Source organism: Mustela putorius, unplaced genomic scaffold (genome assembly GCF_011764305.1).
Source record: "Mustela putorius furo isolate JIRA1106 unplaced genomic scaffold, ASM1176430v1.1 tig00003898_pilon_pilon_pilon, whole genome shotgun sequence".
Taxonomy (NCBI): Eukaryota; Metazoa; Chordata; class Mammalia; order Carnivora; family Mustelidae; genus Mustela; species Mustela putorius.
Genome location: NW_025422047.1, coordinates 19,840,156 through 19,867,138, shown reverse-complemented (window position 1 = coordinate 19,867,138; position 26,983 = coordinate 19,840,156). Strand labels below are relative to the sequence as shown.

The window sequence follows — 26,983 nt, the reverse complement described above, 5'->3', positions numbered from 1 at the left end:
ATAATATCCCCTTCAGGACCCCTAATTGTGCATATTTGTGAATAATACTGGTGGGAAGCAGGTAAACTTCCTGTATGCAAACTGAGCACATCTATCCTGGAGGTGTTAATGAGATGGATACAAACATATCACAAAATAGACGCCCTAGAAACTAAATGTAAGTACAATGATTCACAGCAAACAAACACAATTAAAATAAAACATTAAGTGGTATAAAACAGCATGATATTAAAAAAAGGAAAACCACAGAGACATTTCATGACCTTCCTTATTCTAACAATGTCTGTAACATAATATATGCTCAATAAATATTTATTGAAGAAACTGATCTGAAAAATTCTGCAATTCACACACATTTTGAGTCAAATGTTTCTAAAATTCCTTAGCCAATTTTTCTAGCTGAATCTAATTGCAAAATGACAAATTCTTTTTTGTGGCTATTCTAGCCTTCAATAAATAATTATAGCACAAATTTTCAGGGATTAGAAAGTGTTTAATGCATGATAACTCTTAACCAGGGTGGTATTTTCTTAGTGTGAGGTTCTCCCTCTAAGCCTGCCCCTGTGCCACTTCCTGTCTGGGATGACAATTTCCCCCCTTGGGCCCTACTGCAGGGAGATGCATCAATAAGAGCCCTGGGATTTGTGTATACTTCCCTCCATCATGCCTCTCACTGTGGGCTCCCACAGTGCACAGAAATACACTGCAGAGTCTTCCAGCTGTGAAGCTGAGATGACAACTTGGATGAAATTCAGTGAGTAGCGACCTTCAGTGGCATTTTCCTGGTTGTAAGAATCCTGATGAATATAGGAAAACCATTGCCCCATTGCTGGGCTGCTTGTACCAAAATAGAATATAACGTGGATCACTGGTGTTATATATGCATTCCAGAGTGACAGTCCCCTTCTCCTGCACTAACATTGCTGGTTGGGCTTGAGTTATTTTCTGGGCAATACTGGATTCTGAAGGGAAAAAACACAGAATCAGAAACTTCTGGAATATGTGATGTGCCACAACCAACTTCTGTTTTACACACTGTCATCCTTCCTTCCCAAGGCTCCCACAAGATCCTGCCTATCTCTCCTGATTTTAAGTCATAGAGGAGACACGTTCCCACAGGGACCATCCTTACCTAGCCACACAGAAGCCAGGACCACCTTGAGAAGGTTGGAGAGCAACATGTTTGAATTCTCCCACAAGATGGAAAATGTCTTCTTCTTCAACTTCAGCACTGTGAGGGGATTCTGGGTGAGGGAAGGATTGTTGGTTACGTGCTACTCTGGCCCCAGAATAGGAAATAGGGGTTTCCTGGTGTAGCAAGTTGTGTGGGTCATGTCATAGTTCTCTATGTCCCAGTGAGAGTCTCACTACCTAAAATTCTTTTGCATGATGCAACTTTGAAAACCTTACATTTGAAAAGAAACATGAGTAAAATTTGTACTGAAATTAGAATTGAGGATTGATGATTTAGCTAACTATGATATGTTCATTCATTGCATCTATGATAAAAGTGGGTGAATGGCACTACTGAAAAATTAGACAGGTAGGACTCATTTAGACAGCACATTTTCTAAAATCCAAACTATACAGAGAAAATCAGCATAGCTGTGTTCAAGAATGACATGCAAATTCTTGAAACATTCCATGATTTTTAAAAACTGCTTGTAATGAATTATGTAAACAACATAAGGTGTAAGAATTGTAAAAAAAAAAATTTAAAAAAAAGATGTAAGAATCATGTATGCTCCCAGTATGTTATTTCACCTCAGGTAGAAATAAATCACATGACAAGAAGGCAAAGTATTTAGACATTCACTGTACCTCTTTCAGTGTACCTATTGTTATGCCAGTGTTCCTCCTCACTACTCATTATCTGTTCAGATGCCTATGTTGAAGCCTAAAGCAGAAAAATCTAATCATTTCTTGTTGAAGAGTTCAGGTTGCAGCTCTCAGACAATAGATCTGTCATCGAGGTCTCTTCCTCACTGTTTAGTTTCCACAGCCCAGCTGTGTTCAGAAAGCTCAGAACAGGTACCAGAATTTGTTCATTAGATTATTAATCCTTTGAGTTTATGTTTTCCCCTAACTTCATTTGAACCACAATAACCTCCCATGCTTTGTATGCTCAGTTCTGAGCACCCAAGGTGACCACTCAGTCTTCTTTTATACCTTCTCTCCTCCAGTACCCTCAACACACGCGCACACAACCACACCTGTGCACACACATGTGTGCACCAATGTGGGCAATGCCATCTCCCTCAATTATCCGAAAATATGAAGTGCTTCCTTTCCCTGACCCTTTCCAAAGCACAGCACAGCTGAGGTGCTTCTACAATAGGCCCAGGTTTCTTTAATCTAGTCTTTCATGCAAGTTCACCCCTATCTACATACAACTCATTTTCTAAATTGGTTAATCACTGTCTGTTGATAGCCCCCTTCATCTTTATCTGTTTGTGGCTTTCTGCCCTTTGGGATGTCTTTACTAAAATTTTTAAGGAACATTAGAGAGGTGTCTGGGTGGCTCAGCCATTTAAACCTCTGGCTTCAGCTCAGGTCATGATCTCAGGGTCCTAGGATCAAGCCCCTCAGCAGTCTCCTTGCTCAGTGGGGAGTATGTCTCTCCCTTTACCCCTCCCATTACTTATGCTCATGCACTTGTTTTCTCAAATGAATAAATAATCCTTAAAAAAAAGATATTCCAAAATCAAGAGATAAATGTTTATTATTAATCTAACGTGGATTTTTTTTTTACAGATTTTATTTTTACATCCAACATGGGCTTGAATTTATAACTCTGAGATCCAGAGTCCAATTCAAACCACAGAGCCAGTCAGAAACCCCTGATCTTCCATGGTTATCCAAATGTCTGGGAAAACTTTTATTATATACCCTTTGAATTGTTTAAAGAATATTTTCCACATGCCTTTGTGCTTACACAGTTGTGAAACATAGTTGTTGAATGAATACAATTCAAAGTCAAGGAAGCCTCTTCTAAGAGGGTCGGTTGGCCTTCTTCTGGGTCACTGAATTTCTATGAGTTTGTCCTGGTGAAAAAGAAAAGAGACTTGTGTCACCTTGGGCATAAAGCTCTTGGATAAAATTATAGTTAAAAGTTTTGCTGACACAATAGATAAAAGGATCCAAGTTTTAAAAAAGGCATTTTACTTACCAAGCATTAAGAGTACCACAGTCATGAAGCCTGGAGAACACTTCATATCTGGAGTGTTACCTAAATAATGTCTTCCATTCTTAACATGAAAAAATGGAGTGACAGAAAAAATGATCAATGGAAGCCCACATTTCACACAGGAACTGTGATTGTGGTAGGAAGCTGCACCCGCTGGTGGACAGAGACTGAAACGCGTGCATGTTGGCCAGAATCCTCCCCAAGTCAGCCATCTGTTTCATCCCTGACTTCATGAGGCACATGTCAGTCTTCAGGTGGCCCTTGGAAGTCTGAACAACAGCAATCCTGACTTCTCAGGTCAGTTTTGTTCTTAAGACACTACCTGATATGGGAATTCTTTAACACACATCCTGGGCATTTCTGTAGCAGGAGGATAGTAATCTTCCGAAACATTCTACTACCGTACTTTATATTTTCATGTGTCCATGTGGGCCAGCCTATAACCTACTGCCTGGCATAAAAGAGGTTGGGGTTGAATACAGAAAAAGTAATAAGAAGTCAAGTCATTGCTGAGTGATTCTGTCTCTTTTCAACACTGTGTCCCAATATTTAGAACTATGACTGTCATTTTTTTAAGCATTCATTAATATTTGTTAAATTAAACAAATGAACTAATGGTCTTTACTTGAAATACAGCATTTATGTAGTTCTAAAATAATACCAATTGTAAGGAATATTATCTTTTTAATAAAAGCATTTTAGAAGAAACACCACAGTATTTTATAGTCAAATATTCCTAAATTTCAGAATCACTAAAAAATTAAAAATAGGAATTCTAAATAGAAGAATCATGATGCATGAAGTTTTCAAATCCCTGTAGAATGATCTGAGATTCTTATTTTATGTTCTCACTGTTTCGTTGGCTCCAACATCAGGTGACAAGTCTATGTGAATCAGGCAGCAAATACTAATGTTATCCTCTTTTTTTAAAATTTATTTTTATTTTCAGCATAACAGTATTCATTATTTTTGCACCACACCCAGTGCTCCATGCAATCCGTGCCCTCTATAAAACCCACCACCTGATACCCCAACCTCCCACCCCCTAATGCTACCCTCTTAACAGGTTTTACCCTCAAGGATGCTAATCATTACCATGCATCTGTCATATTTTGTTGCTAACATTCAATTTTTAAAAAATTGCCCCAAAAGGTAAGAAATCAAGATTATCAAGATAAAGATCTAGTCAGGGACACATCTTTTATAAAGTCCTGTAACAGTTATCTTTAGATGCATAGATGGAAATTTAGTTAAAGGAGCTAATCAATGGAGAGCATTCTACACTGATTCATATCAAGTAGCTTCATGAGCCCAGAGCCAACATGGAAATGCTTTCCCAGATGCAGAGTGAAGTAAGAAACTCAAGACTGTGTTCAGGTTCATGTATCGCTTCCCTTTCTCTCCGCCTTCTAAATCACATTGTCAGAACCTGCCACAAAACTATGCTAGAAAGCATAGTCTATGGACTCTGAAAAACAATCTGAGGGGTTTGAATTGGCGGGTGGGTGGGAGGTTGGGGTACCAGGTGGTGGGTATTATAGAGGGCACGGATTGCATGGAGCACTGGGTGTGGTGCAAAAATAATGAATACTGTTATGCTGAAAATAAAAAATAAATTAAAAAAAAAACTATGCTAGAAAGGAATATGGGACCAGCCACTATAAATTTGTATTCAGATATGCAGGGACAATCCCAAAGAGGTGGGGTGATGCTGGTTGAAAATAAACAGGGGGCAAATAGGGGCTTGGTTTGTTGGTCTTCAGGTCCTTCGTTTTGACTGGGGTCATGATTTCAGGGTAGTTGGATCAAGCCCTACATGGGGCTCCTAGCTCATAAGCGGTCTGATCAAGATTCTCTCCCTCTTCATCTCTCTCCACCTCTCCCCCTAGTCTTATTGCACACTCTCTTTCTCTCTCTTTCACACTCAAATAAATAAATAAATAAAATCTTTTTAAAAAAAAAAAAAGAAACAGTACCACGTGGATGCAGAAATTCATTATCTATAACTTAAAAAAATACTTTCAGGCCAATTAATGCCTATAGGAGAAATATTTTGTATTTGGGATCATACAAAAAGACTGGTACAACATTGAGGGAAGGTATCACATAGTAAATTTGGATATTTAATGGTTATTGTAATGCATAATTTACATAAAAATAAACTGTACCAAATAAAAATAAACAATTTTATAAGGTTTGACGTATGTATGTATTGGAAAGTCCTCACCACATTGGAGATAATGAACATAAGCACCACCCCAAATGTCATGTCTCTTTGTAATCCTTCTCTCAACCCTTACCACTCTCATTTCCAGGAAATGCTTCTGCCATGAATTAGTCGCATATTTTAAAGTTTTGTATAAATTTTGCACAAATTGTACTCTTTCATCTGGCTTTTTCTCAACATAATTGTTTTGAGAGACTTCATTGGTTGCAATTATCAGGAGTTTCTTTCTTTCTGTTGCTGTGGTGTATCCCATCATGTGCGTATAAAACAATTTGTCTATTCACATGTTGCTGACCATATCCATTAGTTCCACGGGGCTGTTATAAATAAAGCTGCTGTGAATGTTTGTGTATAAGGTTTTTTATAGACATATGATCTCATTTTTCTTGGTCCATATTTGAGAATAAAATGGCTGGATGATATGGTAGGTGTACATTTGACATGTTAAACCAATTTTTCCTATTAGCTGTTTCACAGATTCCCTTGAGTTTTCTGCTCAGAAAATTACGATGCTATTAATAAAGATAAGTTCCTATGACCCTGAAGTTGCACTACTGGGTATTTACCCCAAAGATACAGATGTAGTAAAAAGAAGGACCATCTGTACCCTAGTGTTTATAGTAGCAATGGCCACGGTCGCCAAACTGTGGAAAGAACAAAGATGCCCTTCAACGAATGAGTGGATAAGGAAGATGTGGTCCATATACACTACGGAGTATTATGCCTCCATCAGAAAGGACGAATACCCAACTTTTGTAGCAACATGGACAGGACTGGAAGCGATTATGCTGAGTGAAATAAGTCAAGCAGAGAGAGTCAATTATCATATGGTTTCAAAGGCAACTGTTTACTAAGAAATGGGAAAAGGTTCCATGTTCATGAATTGGAAAAACAAATGTTGTTAAAATGTCTACATTTACCAGAGCAAGCTATACATTCAATTCAATCTCTAACAAAATACAATCAACATTTTCACAGAGCTGGAATAAACAATCCTAAAATTTGTATGGAACCAGAGAAGACCTGTAATAGCTAAAAAAAGTTGAAAAAGAAAACCAAAACTGGGGACATCAAAACTCCCAACCTCAAGCTCTATTACAAAGCTGTAATCATAAAGACAGTATGGTACTGGCAAAAAAAAGCAGACAACTAGATCAGTGGAACAGAAGAGAGAACCCAGAAATAGGCCCTCAACTCAATGGTCAACTAATCTTCAACAAAAAAGGAAGGAATGTCCATTGGAAAAAAGACAGCCTTTCAACAAATGGTGTTGGGAAAATTGGACAACTACATTCAGAAGAATGAAACTGGACTATTTCCTTACACTACACACAAAAATAGATTCAACATGGATGAAAAACCTAAATGTGAGCCAGGAATCCATCAAAATCCTTGAGGAGAACACAGGCAGCAACCTCTTTGACCTCAATCCAGAAAATTCTAGCAGACATGTCTCTAAAAGCAAGGGAAGCAAGGCTGAAAATGAACTATTGGGACTTCATCAAGATCAAAAGCTTTTGCACAGTGAAGGAAACAGTCAAAAAAACCAAAAGACAAGCTACAGAATGGGGGAAGATTTTTGCAAATGACATATTAGATAAAGAGTTAGTATCCAAAATCTATAAAGAACTTATCAAACACAACACCCAAGATTATATAATCCAGTCAAGAAATGGCCAGGACACATGAATAGAAATTTGTCCAAAGAAGACATACAAATGGACAGCAGACACTGAAAAAAATGCTCACCATCACTCAGCATCAGGGAAATACAAATCAAAACCATAATGAGATACCACCTCACACCAATCAGAATGGCTAAAATTAACAAGTCAGGAAATGACAGATGTTAGCAAAGGTGCAGAGAAAGGGGAACCCTCCTACACTGCTGGTAGGAATGCAAGCTGGTGCAGCCACTCTGGAAAACAGAGATTCCTCAAAATTTGAAAATAGTGCTACCCTATGACCCAGCCATTGCACTAGTAGGTATTACCCCAAAGATACAAATGTAGTGATCTGAAGGGACACCTGCAACTCAATGTTTATAGCAGCAATGTCCACAATAGGCAAACTATGGAAAGAACCTAGATGTCCATCAACAGATGAATGGATAAAGAAGATGTGGTATATATATGCAATGGAATACTATGTAGCCATCAAAAAAGTGAAAGCTTGCATATGCAATGATGTGGATGGACCTTTTCAGGTTATTTTTATCTCTTACCACTTTAATCATAAAATATTATGCGTTTTTGATTATTCTGATTTTGTTCTCTTACTAATAAAATAACTTGCATGTGTATGGCCTTTATTTGACGTAATACCCACCCTATTGCTATAGCTCATTGCAAATGCTGCAAGTGTAAGAATTTTTGGATGTGTTATTTCATATCAACCCATGGAAAAGCCAAATAATAATCATACTCTAATTGGTATGGCTAGAATGAACCTTCATTAATGAGAGCTGGAGCAAATAATCCTAGAACTTGTATGGAATCAGAAGAGACCCCGAATCGCTAAAAAATATTGAAAAACAAAAATAAAACTGGGGGCATCACGTTACCTGATTTCAAGCTTTACTACAAAGCTGTGATCACCAAGACAGCATGGTACTGGCATAAAAACAGACACAGAGACCAGTGGAAGAGTAGCGAGCCCAGGTATGGACCCTCAACTCCATGGTCAAATAATCTTCGACAAAACAGGAAAAAATATACAGTGGAAAAAAGACAGTCTCTTCAATAAATGGTGTGGGGAAAACTGGACAGCTATATGTAGAAGAATGAAACTCGACCATTCTCTTACACCGTACACAAAGATCAACTCAAAATGGATAAAAGGCCTCACCATGAGACAGGAATCCATCAGAATCCTAGAGGAGAACATAGACAGTAACCTCTTCGATATCAGCAACAGCAACTTCTTTCAAGATATGTCTCCAAAGGCAAAGGAAACAAAAGCAAAAATGAATTTTTGGGACTTCATCATAATCAAAACCTTCTGCACAGCAAAGGAAACAGTCAAGAAAACAAAGAGGCAACCCACAAAATGGGAGAAGATATTTGCAAATGACAGTACAGACAAAAGGTTGATATCCAGGATCTATAAAGAACTCCTCAAACTCACTGCACACAAACAGATAATCATGTTAAAAAATGAGCAGAAGATATGAACAGAGACTTCTCCAATGAAGACATACAAATGGCTATCAGACACATGAAAAAATGTTCATCATCACTAGCCATCAGGGACATTCAAATTAAAACCACATTGAGATACCACCTTACACCACTTAGAATGGCCAAAATTAGCAAGACAGGAAACAACATGTGTTGGAGAGGATGTGGAGGAAGGGAACCCTCTTCCACTGTTGGTGGGAATGAAAGTTGGTGCAGCCACTTTGGAAAACAGAGTGGAGATTCCTCAAGAAATTAAAAATAGAGCTTCCCTATGACCCTGCCATTGCACTCCTGGGCATTTACCCCAAAGATACAGATGTAGTGAAAAGAAGGGCCATCTGTACCCCAATATTTATAGCAGCAATCGCCACGGTCACCAAACTGTGGAAAGAACCAAGATGCCCTTCAATGGACGAATGGATAAGGAAGATGTGGTCCATATACACTATGGAGTATTATGCCTCCATCAGAAAGGATGAATACCCAACTTTTGTAACAACATGGATGGGACTGGAAGAGATTATGCTGAGTGAAATAAGTCAACCAGAGAGAGTCAATTATCATATGGTTTCACTTATTTGTGGAGCACAACAAATAGCATGGAGGACAAGGGGAGATGGAGAGGAGAAGGAAGTTGAGAGAAATTGGAAGGGGAGGTGAAACATGAAAGACTACGGACTCTGAAAAATAATCTGAGGGTTTTGAAGGGGTGGGAGGTGAGAGGTTGAGGGAACCAGGTGGTGAGTGTTAGAGAGGACACGGATTGCATGTAGTACTGGGTGCGGTGCAAAAACAATGAATACTTTTACGCTGAAAAGAAATAAAAAATTTAAAAATTTAAAAAAAATGTGAGGAAGTATCTATTGATAAAAATTTAGAATGGAGTTTGTATACAGAACTTGTATACAGAACATGACTCCATTTGATTATATGAGATGATCCAAACTTCAACACCAGTTCTGCATTATCAATTGCCAAATGTATTTAGTAGAACTATAAATCAACTGTCTAAAGGAATTCAAACACTTGAAGTGATGAACTATTCTTTTGAAAGTAACTTCAACATTCAAAACCTCAGGGGTAAGAAGCACTGAGACTGGTGACAGGGGTGAGGTCTTACATGTGCCCTGTGGCATATGCTTCCTCCCACAAAGACACACAGTACTCAAAAGATTATTGTTTGTATGCTCCCATCATTATGACATTTTTAAAAACACAAAATAAGAACAGACCAATGTTTGCAAGCAATGGGGAATATGGAAGTGTGAGATGGCGTTAGATTAGTTCAAGGGACTTTTGGGGAGCAATGATATATTCTGTATCATAATCTTGTATATTACATGATCTATACAATGTTAAATTCAAACTTCACAGAACTGCACAGCAAAAATAGTCCATTTTTCCTAATAATTATTTTAAAATAAAAAATTCAAACACTGAGATCAAAATGACAAAATAGAAATTTTCTACCATCTCCACTCCTCCCCCAAACCACTGATTTTCAATGTCATACATTAAACTAAAAAGAGTACCTATAAAAAAGTCCAGCAGAGAACACATAGCACACTGTGGAAAAACAACAACAACAACAACAAATATGATTTTGACAGATTAAGGATGGCATGAAGAACTGTTTCACTTTACCTTCTTCACCCCTGTGCATTGCACAGTTCCCAACCAAGAGAACCTTCCAGCCTGTGATTTCCCTGTAGAGGGAAGTGAGAACATGTGAGTGAACACATGCCCCTCCAGGTCTGGAGGATGCTCCCAAAGAGGAACCTCTTTCTAGCCCCATCCAGAACACTGAGGTGTACTGCTCACTGGGGAGTGGGGGTGCTCCCAGCAGAACAGCACCCAGGGCTCTTGCAGGGCAGTAAAAAAACATGGACCCTACAAACCATAGCACAGCCTCCATTAGGAATCTGCCCATGACCCACTGGGAGACCCCCACAAATGGTCCATGAGCACACACAACACTCAGTCCCTCACCCGCACATCATCCCACCCTGTGGTCTCCTACCAGTGCACACAGGATGACAAGAGCAGTGAGCTTTTGTAAGCAGCTAGTGAGCATGCACAGAGACAACCCCACTCTCCCGGATTGGGAGAAATCACACAAATTCAGTCAGCACTGTCCTAGAGAAAGCAAATAAAAGGGAGACTCTCAGCACCCAGTTTGGCTTCATGAGATCAAGAGAAGGCCTAAAAGTTTGCACTACCTTGTCCCAGGATGTAGGAAACAAATATACCAAACATGATGAAGGTTTAAACTGGAATGTGTCTGGATCTGAGACTCAGTGCACACTCAGGCTAAAACACTTGTTTTCTTCCACTGCATCAGTTATCACCTCAGTATGACCAAGCATTCAAACCTGTAGGAACTGCACCCTCTGTCTTGCTTCTAATTGATTTAAGAGGAAACAAATGAATAATATAGAAGCATGCTTCCTTCTGACTTCATTATCAGGCTTGGAGGAAAGGCAACCATCAGGAGTAGTCTTCTTCCACTGCACAGGAGCTGGCAGTATAAGGAGGGAAAGAATCAAGCCCATTGACATGTTGGGCTACAGTTCTAACTTCCTTTGGTCAGATGTGATAAGCTGATTTTAATCTGGGGGCTTCTCCAGGAAGACAAAGCCATTAACCAAATACCTAGCAACCATACTCAGCTAAGAGGAACCACTGTCATTCTATTTATTATATCCATCTGAACAATTATAACATCCACCCTAACAATTGTATCCATCATTATTTAGGAAGACTTGGAGGGACCTTGGAAGGAGCCTACTACCATTGAGCAGGGGTGGGAAAATGAGGGAATTAAATATTTACTCCATTTGCTTCATTCCATTGATTTCTCTGCAGCACTAGGGAAATATTTTTTAAAATAAATGTTGTGGTTCATAATATTATATCAGTCAAACATGAACATGGAGGGGGGGTTGGTAGCACATCATCTCTACATTAGCCATTAGTCCAAATACCTTTGTGCAATCTACTAGTCATAATAAGGTGGCTGACACATGCATACAAAAGTTTTCCCATATACCTCAGAAAGAAGAGTTTTTATTATGATAACAAAAAATTACAAGTCCAAGAATAAATTAAATAATCTTTTTTTGTGCAATTATTTATTTTCAGCATAAGAGTATCATTATTTTTTCACCACACCCACCCAGTGCTCCATGCAATCCGTGCCCTCTATAATACCCACCACCTGGTACCCCGACCTCCCACCCCCCTGCCACTTCAAACCCCTCAGATTGTTTTTCAGAGTCCATAGTCTCTCATGAGTCACCTCCCCTTCCAATTTGCCCCAACCCCCTTCTCTCTAACTCCCCATGTCCTCCATGCTTTTTTGTTATGCTCCACAAATAAGTGAAACCATATGATAATTGACTCTCTGCTTGACTTCTTTCACTCAGCATAATCTCTTCCAGTCCCATCCATGTTGCTACAAAAGTTGGGTATTCGTCCTTTCTGATAGAGGCATAATACTCCATAGTGTATATGGACCACATCTTCCTTATCCATTCGTCCATTGAAGGGCATCTTGGTTCTTTCCACAGTTTGGTGACCGTGGCCATTGCTGCTATAAACATTGGGGTATTGATGGCCCTTCTTTTCACTACATCCTGTATCTTTGGGGTAAATACCCAGTAGTGCAATGGCAGGGAATCTCTATTTTTAATTTCTTGAGGAATCTCCACTCTGTTTTCCAAAGTGGCTGCACCAACTTGCATTCCCACCAACAGTGTAAGAGGGTTCCCCTTTCTCCACATCCTCTCCAACACATGCTGTTTCCTGTCTTGCTAATTTTGGCCATTCTAACTGGTGTAAGGTGATATCTCAATGTGGTTTTAATTTGAATGTCCCTGATGGCTAGTGATGATGAACATTTTTTCATGTGTCTGATAGCCATTTGTATGTCTTCATTGGAGAAGTGTCTGTCCATATCTTCTGCCCATGTTTTGATATGATTTTCTTTTTTGTGTGTGCAGAGTTTGAGGAGTTCATTATAGATCCTGGATATCAACCTTTTGTCTGTACTGTCATTTGCAAATATCTTCTCCCATTCTGTGGGTTGCCTCTTTGTTTTCTTGACTGTTTCCTTTGCTGTGCAGAAGCTTTTGATTTTGATGAAGTCCCAAAAGTTCATCTTCGCTTTTGTTTCCTTTGCCTTTGGAGACATATCTTGAAAGAAGTTGCTGTGGCTGATATCGAAGAGATTACTCTGTTCCTGATTAAAACGCTTCAAAGTATAGGGATAGAGGGAACATTCCTGAACTTCATCAAATCTATCTATGAAAGACCCACAGCAAATATCATCCTCAATGGGAAAAAGCTTGTGTCCTTCCTGTTGAGATCAGGAACATGACAAGGATGCCCACTCTCACCACTCTTGTTCAACATAGTATTAGAAGTCCTAGCAACAGCAATCAGACAACAAAGGGAAATAAAAGTTATCCAAATTGGTAATGAAGAAGTCAACCTCTCTCTCTTTGCAGATGACATGATTCTTTATATGGAAAACCCAAAAGACTCTACCCCCAAACTACTAGAACTCATACAACAATTCAGCAACGTGGCAGGATACAAAGTCAATGTACAGAAATCAGTGGCTTTCTTATACACTAACAATGAAAATACAGAAAGGGAAATTAGAGAATCAATTCCATTTACTATAGCACCAAGAACCATAAGATACCTGGGAATAAACCTAAACAAAGAGGAAAAGGATCTGTACTCAAGGAACTACAGAACACTCATGAAAGAAATTGAAGAAGACACAAAAAGATGGAAGACCATTCCATGCTCTTGGATCAAAAGAATAAACATTGTTAAAATGTCTATACTGCCTTGAGCACTCTATACTTTTAATGCTATTCTGATCAAAATTCCACCGGTATTCTTCAAAGAGCTGGAGCAAATAATCCTAAAATTTGTATGGAATCAGAAGAGACCCCGAATAGCTAAGGAAATGTTGAAAAACAGAAATAAAACTGGGGACATAACGTTACCTGATTTCAAGCTTTACTACAAAGCTGTGATCACCAAGACAGCATAGTACTGGCATAAAAACAGACACACAGACCAGTGGAAGAGTAGAAGGCCCAGATATGGACCCTCAACTCTATGGTCAAATAATCTTCGACAAAACAGGAAAAAATATACAGTGGAAAAAAGACAGTCTCTTCATAAATGGTGCTGGGAAAACTGGGCAGCTATATGTAGAAGAATGAAAATCGACCATCTCTTACACCGTACACAAAGATCAACTCAAAATGGATAAAAGACCTTAATGTGAGACAGGAATCCATCAGAATCCTAGAGGAGAACATAGGCAGTAATCTCTTTGAATAATCTTCTAACAGCAGAGCATCATTAAGAAAGAGAGACATAAAAATGGAATGAAACAGTATGTTCTCAAACAATCAAATAATCACACACACACTTTAAGGATTTTTATTTTTCACAAATGAATTTATAAATATAATTCAAACAGAAAGCTTAAATTAAAATTATAAGTCAGTAACAGAATTATCTCTTCTTTCGTTCTTTAGCATCCTCAGATAACCAATTATGTGGGAAAGGTTGTGCTAGGCACTGCAAAGATAGCCCAGAATGAGATATAAAATTCTGTTTTCTAAATTCTATGAGAGAATTACTGCAACAGATAAGAACAGAATTTGTAAATGAGAATATTTTTCTGAGATTGATCTGAAGGTCACAATGTCAAATGACTCTCTTTCTTAATTTCCCTCAAACACACAAATAATACACACCATCCCTGAGCTCTTACGGAAATCTCATAACACAATTTCTGAACAGGAAAGTGATGAAGACACATGAAATGGCTGTGATATTTTGCCCCGAGTAGAGAAGAACAAAATGAAAATGCAACTGTAAAATAATTAAAATATCTCACAGATCTACTGTAAGACACAGATTAAATGAAAACAAAAAATAAAATTAAAACAAGGGAGATGATTGAGGTAATGACTTGATGAAGTGAGGAATACTCAAACCAAAACACATGAGGTGAAAAAAATCATGATCCTGATTATAATAAGAATTTTTGAGACTAAAAGGAATATTAGCAATATTACATGATTACAGAATTATGACATTTATATTTGCATCTTAAATCCTTCTATATTTAGCATGCAATGTCTTAGAATCAGAAAATCATAATCGCTCCTTATGGAACACAATATTTAGGTGATCGCCAATAATAAGAACTGTGAAACTGGTACTGATGAGTTATTTATAGGAGAGGAATCTCAAAAGCAAATGTAGAGTTCCTCAATGCCTGAATTTCAAAAATAAAATGTTATTAAATCCACAAGAATCCATTAAGCACTACCCATCCAACAAAGTGCTCTAACACTTTTTGGGTTAACTCCATCATAATAGTTATATAATTTGTTTTAAATGTCTAAAATATTAGCTTCTGGGATAACTGGGTGATAGGCATTAAGGAGGGCATGTGATGTGATAAGAACTGGGTGTTGCATGCAACAGATGAATCACTGAACACCACACCTGAAACAAATAATGTCCTATATGACAGCTAACTGAATTTAAATTTTAGAAAATAATAAAACATTAGATTCCATGTACAGACAAACAATAGGACAAAGCCCATCCTTGAATGTCTATGTCAAAGGAGAGGGGGCTGCCCCAGTCCCAGGTTTGAGTGCAGGCATCAGGTGCCTGGGAAGCAATGTGTGCTTGCTGCACAGAAGTACACAGCTGAGTCTTCAGGCTGGGTGTCTCTGATGTGCAGGGAGAAATGTTTGGCCGTCCTATTCAGTGAAACTGTGAGTCTTTGGTCTTCTTTTGTGGCCATGTTTGAACGAATGTATATAAGGAACTGGAGACCTTTTCCAAGTTCTTGCTTATACCAAGGGAAATAGTCTGAACGACCATCTGAAAAACTGCAGTTGATAACAGAGCTGCTTCCCTCCTGGACACTCAGGGTAGAAGGATGCTGCTCCACATTCTCTCCCTGGCTGAACCCTGTGCAGAAAGAAAAGGTCAAAGAAAGGAGGAGAGATTTCAGGTTATTGTACTTCAGAGTGCTTTTTTCCTACACCAGTGGAAGGAAACATAAATAAAGCCAGTCTTGAGTTCTGAAGAATATCCACTAATATACTTCGGTGCCCATAAACACTCAACTCACAGTTCAGCTGCAGCCACAAGAACATGATTAAAACTCCCATGGATGTCTTCATGGTTCCTGCCACTTAAACTCAGGTTCAGAATTGCAGCCTCCAGCCAGCTCAGCTCGTTTTCTTATCAAGCCATCCCTTCTTTCCTCTAACAGAGTAACTTCCCACATTGTCTACCAGCCAATAAGAAAAAGGCTCTGCTGCTACCATGATATAGTCCATCAGATGCACTAAGATGAACCCTCCACGCGTTCTTCATCAGCACAGGTGCACTGCCATCTTGTGGTCACAGCTCTACTGAACTCGCTGGGAAAATGTTCTTCTCTTAGCCTGTGTCTCTGAGGGACTCACATGCATCAAGGCAACAATCGGTCAAGCAAATTATATCTTAGTTCAGCGATGAAGGGCACAGTAAGTTGTGGAGATCAAGCTTTACATGCCCGCACACTGCTGAGTCACTGTTAGTAAGTTGGAAAGAGGTAGATGCTATTGCTATTTATTCAGTGATGGTCCTGGTGTACATGTTTGAAATCAGGAAGAAATCATGATTTACTTCCTTTCTGTTCCACCAAATCTCCCATCCTCAATTGTCTATTACGGAGAAAACCCTTTTGTAAAAGGTAAATGTTACCAAAGATTACAGTAAGAGAGATCATTTGACATTTCAAATGCCTCTGATCTTAGCTCTGCTCCTCCTGGATGGTGTTGCCTGACCTTGTTTTTTCCAAAGGAATGACAGTACCAACAGTCAAAACGGGGACTATCCCTTCAGTTAAGATGACTATGACAAAAAGTAAATGACCAAATATAAATGATAAGGGAGCAGGGATAACTTCCATCTGTTACTACTTTTTCAACTATAGGAAACTCTTTGACCTAATATTGCACTAATTTGTAAAGAGAAATCTGACAGTAGATTTAGTAGAATCTCAGTAGAAATTCTGAGAAAATATCAAGCTGTAAACTCAGAAAATATAACCACATGTAAGTTTATCCTTGAGGTGATTTCCTTTTCTCAAATCAAAATACATGGCATGTCATCCAGTGTAATTACTGACTCACAGCCTAAGGAGAATTTCTGCTAAAGTATTAGCCATCCATCTTGTCATGCTTCCCACTTCCTGGTCAACACTGCTCCACATTCCATATATATTCCATTATATTTCTCCTAAACTCCACTACAGTGTTCTTGCCTCAGGACTCATTAATGAAATTCTCCAAACCTGTGAGTTTCCAGAATTATCTCTCTCTTCCAAAACCCCTTTCTATTCGTATGAATTTCTTGGAATCTTTTGATGACCTCTGTGAGAAAAAATCCAAGAAACCATAAATATTGTGTGTGCTGGGGGATGGTACCAACAGGAAACTGGTCCTAAAGAACTGATCAAGAGAAATGGTCTCTAAGAAACCAAGACTACCTCATTTCCAAAAAATGGAATCCCCTTTCCTATGATTCCTACTCATGGAGCCTCTCAAATGACAAAAAATACAACTAATCTTCCTTCTACCTGCTCTACCCTGAAAGATTTAAAGACAGCTATCAGAACATCGACTCAATATATTAATATATGTGTATATATGAAATGTGTTTTTATGTATGGAAAATTTCTTGGTTCTGAGAGTTTTCCATTCTTTCACCCATTCTCCATAAAGTAAGAATTCTCACACTTCTCTGGGTAAATTTCCCTCTTCTCCAACAGAGATTATTTAGGTCAATATTTGCACTCTTTAGGCATGACTATTAGAACTGAATGTAAAGGTCTGAATATGACCATTACTATAATAACACTTTTCCATTAATTATTGTACAGATAAGGCCATCTCTTGTGCAAAATTTCCAGCTCCTTGATTATTTCATAGACTCTTGTTTTAGTATGATCCTAGTGTTGGCCTAGAAAACCTTCATCTACCAGCTTCATGGACTGCCAGCTCTGCAAGTCTTCCAATTCCAGTGATCTTTTTTGCAGACAATGTGTGAGTATGCATATATATATGTGTGTATATATATATATATATATTTTTTTTTTAAAGGAAAGTCCTTAGAAATACATGTAGGTCTTCACATGGTGCCATCACCTTTGGCTTACTCTTATAAAAACACTCGGTGATGCATGAGTTTGCTGGTAAAATCACAGTGGCTCAGCCTGAGTCTCCTTTCCTGCCCAAGGGCTCAGACATTTACACAAATTGGAACTCTCCATTCAGGGTTTCAAATTGGAACCACAACTTTCTCAGACCCAAATCACAAAGATAAATGCCTGGGATTTCATTAGACACCTTCTCTTTACTCAGCACGATGGTTCTATAAGAAGGAGGCAGGGGAATGAATGCTAAAGAGGAAATTAGGAAACCCAGTGTCTTTCTCCTCCAGCTCATTCACTACCTAATTTTTCCATACAGTCATCTTGGAAACAGTCAGGATGTGTGAAAAGAAGGTCGACTCAAGAATTTCTAAGGGCCCTTCTAGCTCTTAATTTCTTCTATGCTATAAAACGAAGCAAATCTTTATTGATGACTGATTGTATGCAATATGTACTGGTGTCAGATTGGGTGAAATTGCCTGCATCATGCAACCCCAGGACCATTTTCACAACCACTTGTGATCTAGTGGGTCTGAGGTTGATCCCAACCCACCCTGAGTCCTCTTCAGCAGAGTGAGATGAGATCCTATGTGGGTTTTCGTTTCTTCTCTGAGATTACTAATGTATCAAGGAGAAATAAATCCAAATTAACATGGAATAAAATGGGAATTTATTCACTGAGTGGAGTCCTTTACAGGCACTGAAATGAGGGTGCACTATGACCAACATGGGTAAGCAGGAAAATCTTCTGAAGTTTCAATTTCTTAAAAATATCTTTTACATATAACGTATGTACTGTATGAAAAAAGAAAGAATCTCTGCAGTTGAGACAACCTAGGGGAGGTGGATGAGCTGACTAATATAGAAAGCGAGATGCACTTTTAAAAACAGCCTAATTGCTTTATGGAGTCTGGCTTTCTCTTTGAATCCTTAGTTTGGAGTTTCAAAATTTCCAACCAGGGATGCCTCTACAATTTTTGAGATCATCTCAAAACGAAAACTTGGAACTAGATTCAAAAACCAGGTTAAGGGACGCCTGGGTGGCTCAGTTGGTTAAGCAGCTGCCTTCGGCTCAGGTCATGATCCCAGCGTCCTGGGATTGAGTCCCGCATCGGGCTCCTTGCTCCGCGGGGAGCCTGCTTCTCCCTCTGACTCGCCTTCCACTCTGTCTGCCTGTGCTCGCTCTTGCTTGCTCTCTCTCTGAAAAAAAAAAAAAAAAAAAAAAAAAAAAAAAAAAAAAAAACAGGTTAAAATATATCATTAGGCAATGATTCTATGGGAATCATTTATCTAAAATGCTTTAACTCTTCATACATATTAGTTCCCCATGTGTCCCATTTAATTTTTTTAAAATTTATTTATTTTCAGCATAACAGTATTCATTGTTTTTGCACCACACCCAGTGCTCCATGCAATCCGTGCCCTCTCTAATACCTACCACCTGGTTCCCTCCACTTCCCACCCCCCGCCGCTTCAAACCTCTCAGATTGTTTTACAGAGTCTATAGTCTCTCATGGTTCACCTCCCCTTCCAATTTCCCCCATTTAATTTTTTAAAGATTTTCTTCTTTTCATCACAACCAGGTTCAAAGAAAAAGGAGGACATGAGGTATCCTGTATATCTTCTGACCCCACACAGGTATCACCTTCCCATTATCAACTTCCCCATGACCTTTTCACAGTGGAAGACCCTATGCTTCCATATCATGTGACCCACAGTTTATCTAGAGTTCATTCTTGCTGTTGTAGGTTCTATGGGTTTGAAGAAATGTGTAAAATATGTATCCACCATTGCAGTATCGTAGAGAGTAAGTCATTACATTAAACATGCTTTGAGCTACACTGATACCTCTTGTTCCCCTCAACCCTTGGCAACAATCTTTTACTGCCTCCAGAGTTTTGTCTTTTACAGAAAGCCATAGAGTCTGAATCATACCTTATTGCCTTTTCAGATGGTTGTTTTTACTTAGTAAAATGCATACAGTTTTCCCCTATCTCTTCATGGCTTCATACCTCATTTCCTTTTTGCACCAAATCATATTCCATTGTTTGGATGTGCCACAATTTATTTATTCATTCACTTTGTGAAAGACAGGCAGCTTACTTCCAAGTTTGGTAAATATGAATAAAACCTCTATAAAACACCTGTGTACAAGTCTGGTTGTAGATATAACTTTTCAAACCTTTTGGATAAATACAACGGAAGGCCATTGCTAGACAATATGGTAAGAGTATGTTTAGTTCTGTAAAAAAAACTACCAAACTGCTTTCTTGAAATGTGAAGGTATACACTTTCAATTTGTAGTAATTTCCCAACAAAATTTATTACACCCTTGGCTGCATGTCAAAACCCCAGCTAGTCCAAGGCAGGCATACACACCACAGGTGGCCCTGCCAGCTGCTCAGCTCACACACAGCCTGCTGTGACCCAGAACCTGAATCTGCATGTGTTCCTGCCTGTGTCCTGCTGCCCACATATCTCTCTGCTCAGGTACTTGTTCTTCCCACTTATGGAACTCTCATTTAAAAGACAGGTACAAAGATAAAACTAGTATCAGTTTCAAAACAATGAGAGCACAGCATTTGACCACCTTGGGAGAGTTGGAGGCTGTGTAACTGCACAGGTCCCATGATCCAGAAGCTAGCTCTGCTCCTAGCTTCTAGTAGGCTGACAACTTACATTCATCTGAAATTTCAGGGGCACAGGCCTTCCTATCAATGCCCCTTCATCAACATAAAAACCAATGCAGGTTGGAACTCAGTATGTGCTGGAATCTTCCACATGCAAGTTTCAACTTTGGGGTTGGGGTCAGCAGTCTTTGTCTATGGCCACAACAACAAGGGTTCTTTTAGGGTTGTCCTGGAGGATTTCTGCTCCCCTTTTCAAACTGGAAATGATGTTACAAGATCACAAAAATAGATTCATTCAAAATGAAAGGAAGAGCAATGATCTGCTTGGAACAGAATGAATATATTCATGAGCTTGCCCATGAAAAGCGCTATTTAGAAATGACTTAAATGGTGACTTTAGTCAGTGGTGTGTTAACAAATATGTACAAATGATCAATAGAAATCACTAAGATTTTGTGATTCTTTTTTTTTTTAATTTTATTTTTTATAAATATATATTTTTATCCCCAGGGTACAGATCTGTGAATCACCAGGTTTACACACTTCACAGCACTCACCAAAGCACACACCCTCCCCAACGTCCATAACCCCACCACCCTTCTCCAAACCCCCCTCCCCCCAGCAACCCTCAGTTTGTTTTGTGAGATCAAGAGTCACTTATGGTTTGTCTCCCTCCCAATCCCATCTTGTTTCATTGATTCTTCTCCTACCCCCTTAACCCCCCATGTTACATCACCACTTCCTCATATCAGGGAGATCATATGATAGTTGTCTTTCTCTGCTTGACTTATTTCGCAAAGCATGATACGCTCTAGTTCCATCCATGTTGTTGCAAATGGCAAGATTTCATTTCTTTTGATGGCTGCATAGTATTCCATTGTGTATATATACCACATCTTCTTGATCCATTCATCTGTTGATGGACATCTAGGTTCTTTCCATAGTTTGGCTATTGTGGATATTGCTGCTATAAACATTCGGGTGCACATGCCCCTTTGGATCACTACATTTGTATCTTTAAGGTAAATACCCAGTAGTGTAATTGCTGGGTCATAAGGCAGTTCTATTTTCAACATTTTGAAGTACTTCCATGCTGTTTTCCAGAGTGGTTGCATCAGATTGCATTCCCACCAACAGTGTAGGAGGGTTCCTCTTTCTCCGCATCCTCGCCAGCATCTGTCATTTCCTGACTTGTTGATTTTAACCATTCTGACAGGTATGAGATGACATCTCATTGTGGTTTTGATTTGTATTTCCCTGATGCCAAGTGATATGGAGCACTTTTTCATGTGTCTGTTGGCCATCTGGATGCCTTCTTTGCAGAGATGTCTGTTCATGTCCTCTGCCCATTTCTTGATTGGATTATTTGTTCTTTGGGTGTTGAGTTTGCTAAGTTCTTTATAGATTCTGGACACTAGTCCTTTATCTGATATGTCGTTTGCAAATATCTTCTCCCATTCTGTCAGTTGTCTTTTGATTTTGTTCACTGTTTCCTTTGCTGTGTAAAAGCTTTTGATCTTGATGAAATCCCAATAGTTCATTTTTGCCCTTGCTTCCCTTGCCTTTGGCGATGTTCCTAGGAAGATGTTGCTGAGGCTGAGGTCAAAGAGGTTGCTGCCTGTGTTCTCCTCAAGGATGTTGATGGATTCCTGTCTCACATTGAGGTCCTTCATCCATTTTGAGTCTATTTTTGTGTGTGGTGTAAGGAAATGGTCCAATTTCATTTTTCTGCATGTGGCTGTCCAATTTTCCCAGCACCATTTATTGAAGAGGCTGTCTTTTTTCCATTGGATATTCTTTCCTGCTTTGTCGAAGATTAGTTGACCATAGAGCTGAGGGTCTATTTCTGGGCTCTCTATTCTGTTCCATTGATCTATGTGTCTGTTTTTGTGCCAGTCCCATGCTGTCTTGATGATGACAGCTTTGTAATAGAGCTTGAAGTCCGGAATTGTGATGCCACCAACTTTGGCTTTCTTTTTCAATATCCCTTTGGCTATTCGAGGTCTTTTCTGGTTCCATATAAATTTTAGAATTATTTGTTCCATTTCTTTGAAAGAGATGGATGGTACTTTGATAGGAATTGCATTAAATGTGTAGATTGCTTTAGGTAGCATAGACATTTTCACAATATTTATTCTTCCAATCCAGGAGCATGGAACATTTTTCCATTTCTTTGTGTCTTCCTCAATTTCTTTCATGAGTACTTTATAGTTTTCTGAGTATAGATTCTGTGCCTCTTTGGTTAGGTTTATTCCTAGGTATCTTATGGTTTGGGGTGCAATTGTAAATGGGATGGACTCCTTAATTTCTCTTTCCTCTGTCTTGTTGTTGGTGTAGAGAAATGCAACTGATTTCTGTGCATTGAATTTATATCCTGACACTTTACTGAATTCCTGTACAAGTTCTAGCAGTTTTGGAGTGGAGTCTTTTGGGTTTTCCACATGTAATATCATATCATCTGCGAAGAGTGATAATTTGACTTCTTCTTTGCCGATTTGGATGCCTTTAATTTCCTGTTGTTGTCTGATTGCTGAGGCTAGGACTTCTAGTACTATGTTGAATAGCAGTGGTGATAATGGACATCCCTGCCCTGTTCCTGACCTTAGCGGAAAAGCTTTCAGTTTTTCTCCATTGAGAATGATATTTGTGGTGGGTTTTTCATAGATGGCTTTGATGATATTGAGGTATGTGCCCTCTATCCCTACACTTTGAAGAGTTTTGATCAGGAAGGGATGCTGTACTTTGTCAAATGCTTTTGCAGCATCTATTGAGAGTATCACGTGGTTCTTGTTCTTTCTTTTATTGATGTGTTGTATCACATTGACTGATTTGCTGATGTTGAACCAAACTTGCAGCCCTGGAATAAATCCCACTTGGTTGTGGTGAATAATCCTTTTAATGTACTGTTGAATCCTATTGGCTAGTATTTTGGTGAGAATTTTCGCATCTGTGTTCATCAAGGATATTGGTCTATAACTCTCTTTTTTGATGGGATCCTTGTCTGGTTTCGGGATCAAGGTGATGCTGGCCTCATAAAATGAGTTTGGAAGTTTTCCTTCCATTTCTATTTTTTGGAACAGTTTCAGGAGAATAGGAATTAGTTCTTCTTTAAATGTTTGGTAGAATTCCCCTGGGAAGCCGTCTGGCCCTGGGCTTTTGTTTGTTTGGAGATTTTTAATGACTGTTTCAATCTGTTCAGGCTTTCTACCTCTTCCTGGTTCAGTTGTGGTAGTTTATATGTTTTTAGGAATGCATCCATTTCTTCCAGATTGTCAAATTTGTTGGCATAGAGTTGCTCATAGTATGTTCTTATAATTGTCTGTATTTCTTTGGTTTTAGTTGTGATCTCTCCTCTTTCATTCATGATTTTATTTATTTGGGTCCTTTCTCTTTTCTTTTTGATAAGTCTGGCCAGGGGTTTATCAATTTTATTAATTCTTTCAAAGAACCAGCTCCTAGTTTTGTTGATTTGCTCTATTGTCTTTTTGGTTTCTATTTCATTGATTTCTGCTCTGATCTTTATGATTTCTCTTCTCCTGCTGGGCTTAGGGTTTCTTTCTTGTTCTTTCTCCAGCTCCTTTAGGTGTAGGGTTAGGTTGTGTACCTGAGACCTTTCTTGTTTCTTGAGAAAGGCTTGTACCGCTATATATTTTCCTCTCAGGACTGCCTTTGTTGTGTCCCACAGATTTTGAACCGTTGTATTTTCATTATCATTTGTTTCCATGATTTTTTTCAATTCTTCTTTAATTTCCCGGTTGACCCATTCATTCTTTAGAAGGATGCTGTTTAGTCTCCATGTATTTGGCTTCTTTCCAAACTTCCTCTTGTGGTTGAGTTCTAGCTTCAGAGCATTGTGGTCTGAAAATATGCAGGGAATGATCCCAATCTTTTGATACCGGTTGAGTCCTGATTTAGGACCGAGGATGTGATCTATTCTGGAGAATGTTCCATGTGCACTATTCTGTTGCTTTGGGATGAAATGTTCTGAATATATCTGTGAGGTCCATCTGGTCCAGTGTGTCGTTTAAGGCCTTTATTTCCTTGCTGATCTTTTGCTTGGATGATCTGTCCATTTCAGTGAGGGGAGTGTTAAAGTCCCCTACTATTATTGTATTATTGTTGATGTAGATTTTGTGATTCTGTAGGGTCTTCTACATCAGGTACTCAGAGGATAAGCATTCGCGTCACCTCAGATTCACCAACTTTGGAATAATATTAGCTCCACTAAGTCAGTTGTGCTCTAAAATCCTCCCTTTATTCATGCATAAAATGAAAGTACTTGTTTACAGAGTCTTATCTTACTTACTGATAAAGAAAATAAATTTAATAAGATAAGTAGAGTGAGTGACCCTCAAAGGAATTATTTTATTACATTTCTATTTCCAGGAGAAAAAAAATGCTGAATAGACTTGAAAAAACATTCTACATGGCCTCTTTATATTTCACTGAGAAATAAGCTACCGGAAACTTAAAAATTGTGTCACATCCTTTGTTTATTCATGGCCATCTATTTTTTTGAGGGTTTTCCATTTAAGTAATTTATATATAATTTATATGCTAGGTCCCAGGACATTTGTCTTAACAGGGTATTGGCTATGGGCATCTCTGTCACTTGCTCCAAAGGTTCCATGGTAGAGCTTTTTACCTGAAAAAGGCTTTTTGAAAGAAAAAGAGCAAGGGAAGCAAGTGAAATGAGAGCACTGGTAGGTCTAATTTTTGGAGGGAAAATACACTGTTACATAAATCTGAAAATATGCAAAGGTTGCAGTGGGAGCAAAGGCCCGCCCTGGGTAAGTGGGTGGAGGGGCTACAGGCACAGCTGCAGTTTGGGTGCAGGCTGCAGATCACCAGAGAGCACTGTGCCTCCACAGCACACAGGTAGGTGGCTGAGTCTTCCAGTTGGGATGTTGTGATGTGGAGGGTGCTGTATCGATCCTTAGTATTCACTGTGCAGTTTAACCTCCCACTGTGCTGCATCCCTGAAGTTATGTAAAACAGCAGGGTGAGGCCGCTGTCCCCGGGATGCTGTCGGAACCACTGCACACTGTATATACTGCTAGAAAAATTGCACTTCAGAGTATAGCTGGCTCCCTCCTGGAGGCTCAGGGCTGAAGGGGTCTGCTCCACATTCTTCCCTCTCACCCCTGTGTGGAAAGAAGGAAACAGATACAAATTATATCACTGGAGAGTCACTGATGCAGTTTGAAAATGTGTAAAATATCCTAAGACACACCCCTGAGGATAGAGGACTCTAGGAGCTCAGTGTCAGCTCCTCCCATCACTGTGCATTGTGGACCACTCCCCAGCCCCATCTGTAACGTCCCCACTCACAGCAAATCTGGAGACACAGGATTTCCAGTAGAGTTCCCCAGTGTCTCCTCATGATTCCTTGTCTAGTTAATGAGGTGCCTTCAGCCCTACTGTGTAGAGTGTAGTCTTGGGTCAAGAGGAATTGTGTTCTTACAGTCAATCCTTCCCACCAGAATCACTGAGTACCAATCGCACCTCAGCCCAGTCATTCACAGAACTTGAGACCCCGCCCACAGTGGCCCTATAACACTGCATAGGAATCTCTCCCAAACTGTGCCTGTGGGCAGTGCAAGCAGGTAGGAGCAATATTTCCAATATAGGAGGATGTAAGGCGTTTTGTTTTGTTTTGTTTTTCCTTGTGGCACTTTATGTAAGAAAAGTGCAGGTTGGTGTGTGAAGAAAGGTGAATGATTCTTGTAGAAGAGTCAGAGCCTATTGGGGATTACCCAGAACCTTGAAGAATCATAGGGAAGAATGACTCCATTCCCCAAATTGCATAGTTTGACAGACAATGTGAGCATTCAGTTATGTAAGAATACTAATAAAGGAAAACTATCTGATAGCATCCACTCAGTATTGTAGAAGTAAATACAATTTATCAAAAGAGTTCTAGAAACCAAGTCAGACAGTCATCATCTGTAAAGAAAATGATTCCTACCAGAATGTGGTCAGTGAAATATAGGATGTGGTACTTAATGTCCTCACTGATGTAATTTCCACGTTTCCATCTCTCCTGTGCACCTGCTAGACACCAGCTCAACCACAGAGCTCAGTCTGACCAGCCACACATTGCTGGTCAAAGTCAATATTGTCCTCTCCCTTTCCTTTTCTTTTTGTTCCTTATTGTTTCCTTTCTTCTCTTTATTTTTGTTTTCCTCCACTCTCAGCGGAGATATATGAAAAGGTAGAATAGGTCGATATTGAAATAGTTTCAAGGCCAGTAAATTTGGGTGATTTTATTCATAACAATTGACAGCAGATAATGGGATATTTTCTGTTGAGTTTCCATACTCACAATGCCCAGAAATATTCCTATCCTGGTACCTGCGAAGAATTATCTGCGTAATGGATTTCTAGAGACATGGCCTCCAGATGTCTGAAGTTGATATATAATGGCAGAACTGAAAACCTGAGAGGGTCTTTACAAAAAAACCCTGTCCTCTCTCTCCCTTATCTTTGCTATCTATAAGTGGA

The 26,983-nt window shown here is 39.1% G+C and overlaps 1 non-coding gene, 1 pseudogene and 2 gene segments (V, D, J or C); 1 reads left to right on the top strand and 3 right to left on the bottom strand.

Annotated features, from left to right (window-relative positions):
- Positions 1-623: 623 nt before the first annotated feature.
- LOC101682986 lies at positions 624-1,181 on the bottom strand (annotated as a pseudogene).
- A 365-nt stretch (positions 1,182-1,546) lies between these two features.
- Positions 1,547-1,652, top strand: LOC123388385. The gene has a single exon (XR_006602939.1). It is a non-coding gene; the product is annotated as a U6 spliceosomal RNA (small nuclear RNA).
- A 13,405-nt stretch (positions 1,653-15,057) lies between these two features.
- Positions 15,058-15,905, bottom strand: LOC101683268. The segment is given in 2 exon segments: positions 15,058-15,616; positions 15,780-15,905. Coding segments are annotated over 2 exon segments (366 nt in total).
- Positions 15,906-25,120: 9,215 nt separating this feature from the next.
- On the bottom strand, positions 25,121-25,944 carry LOC101683568. The segment is given in 2 exon segments: positions 25,121-25,623; positions 25,811-25,944. Coding segments are annotated over 2 exon segments (555 nt in total).
- Positions 25,945-26,983: the final 1,039 nt, after the last annotated feature.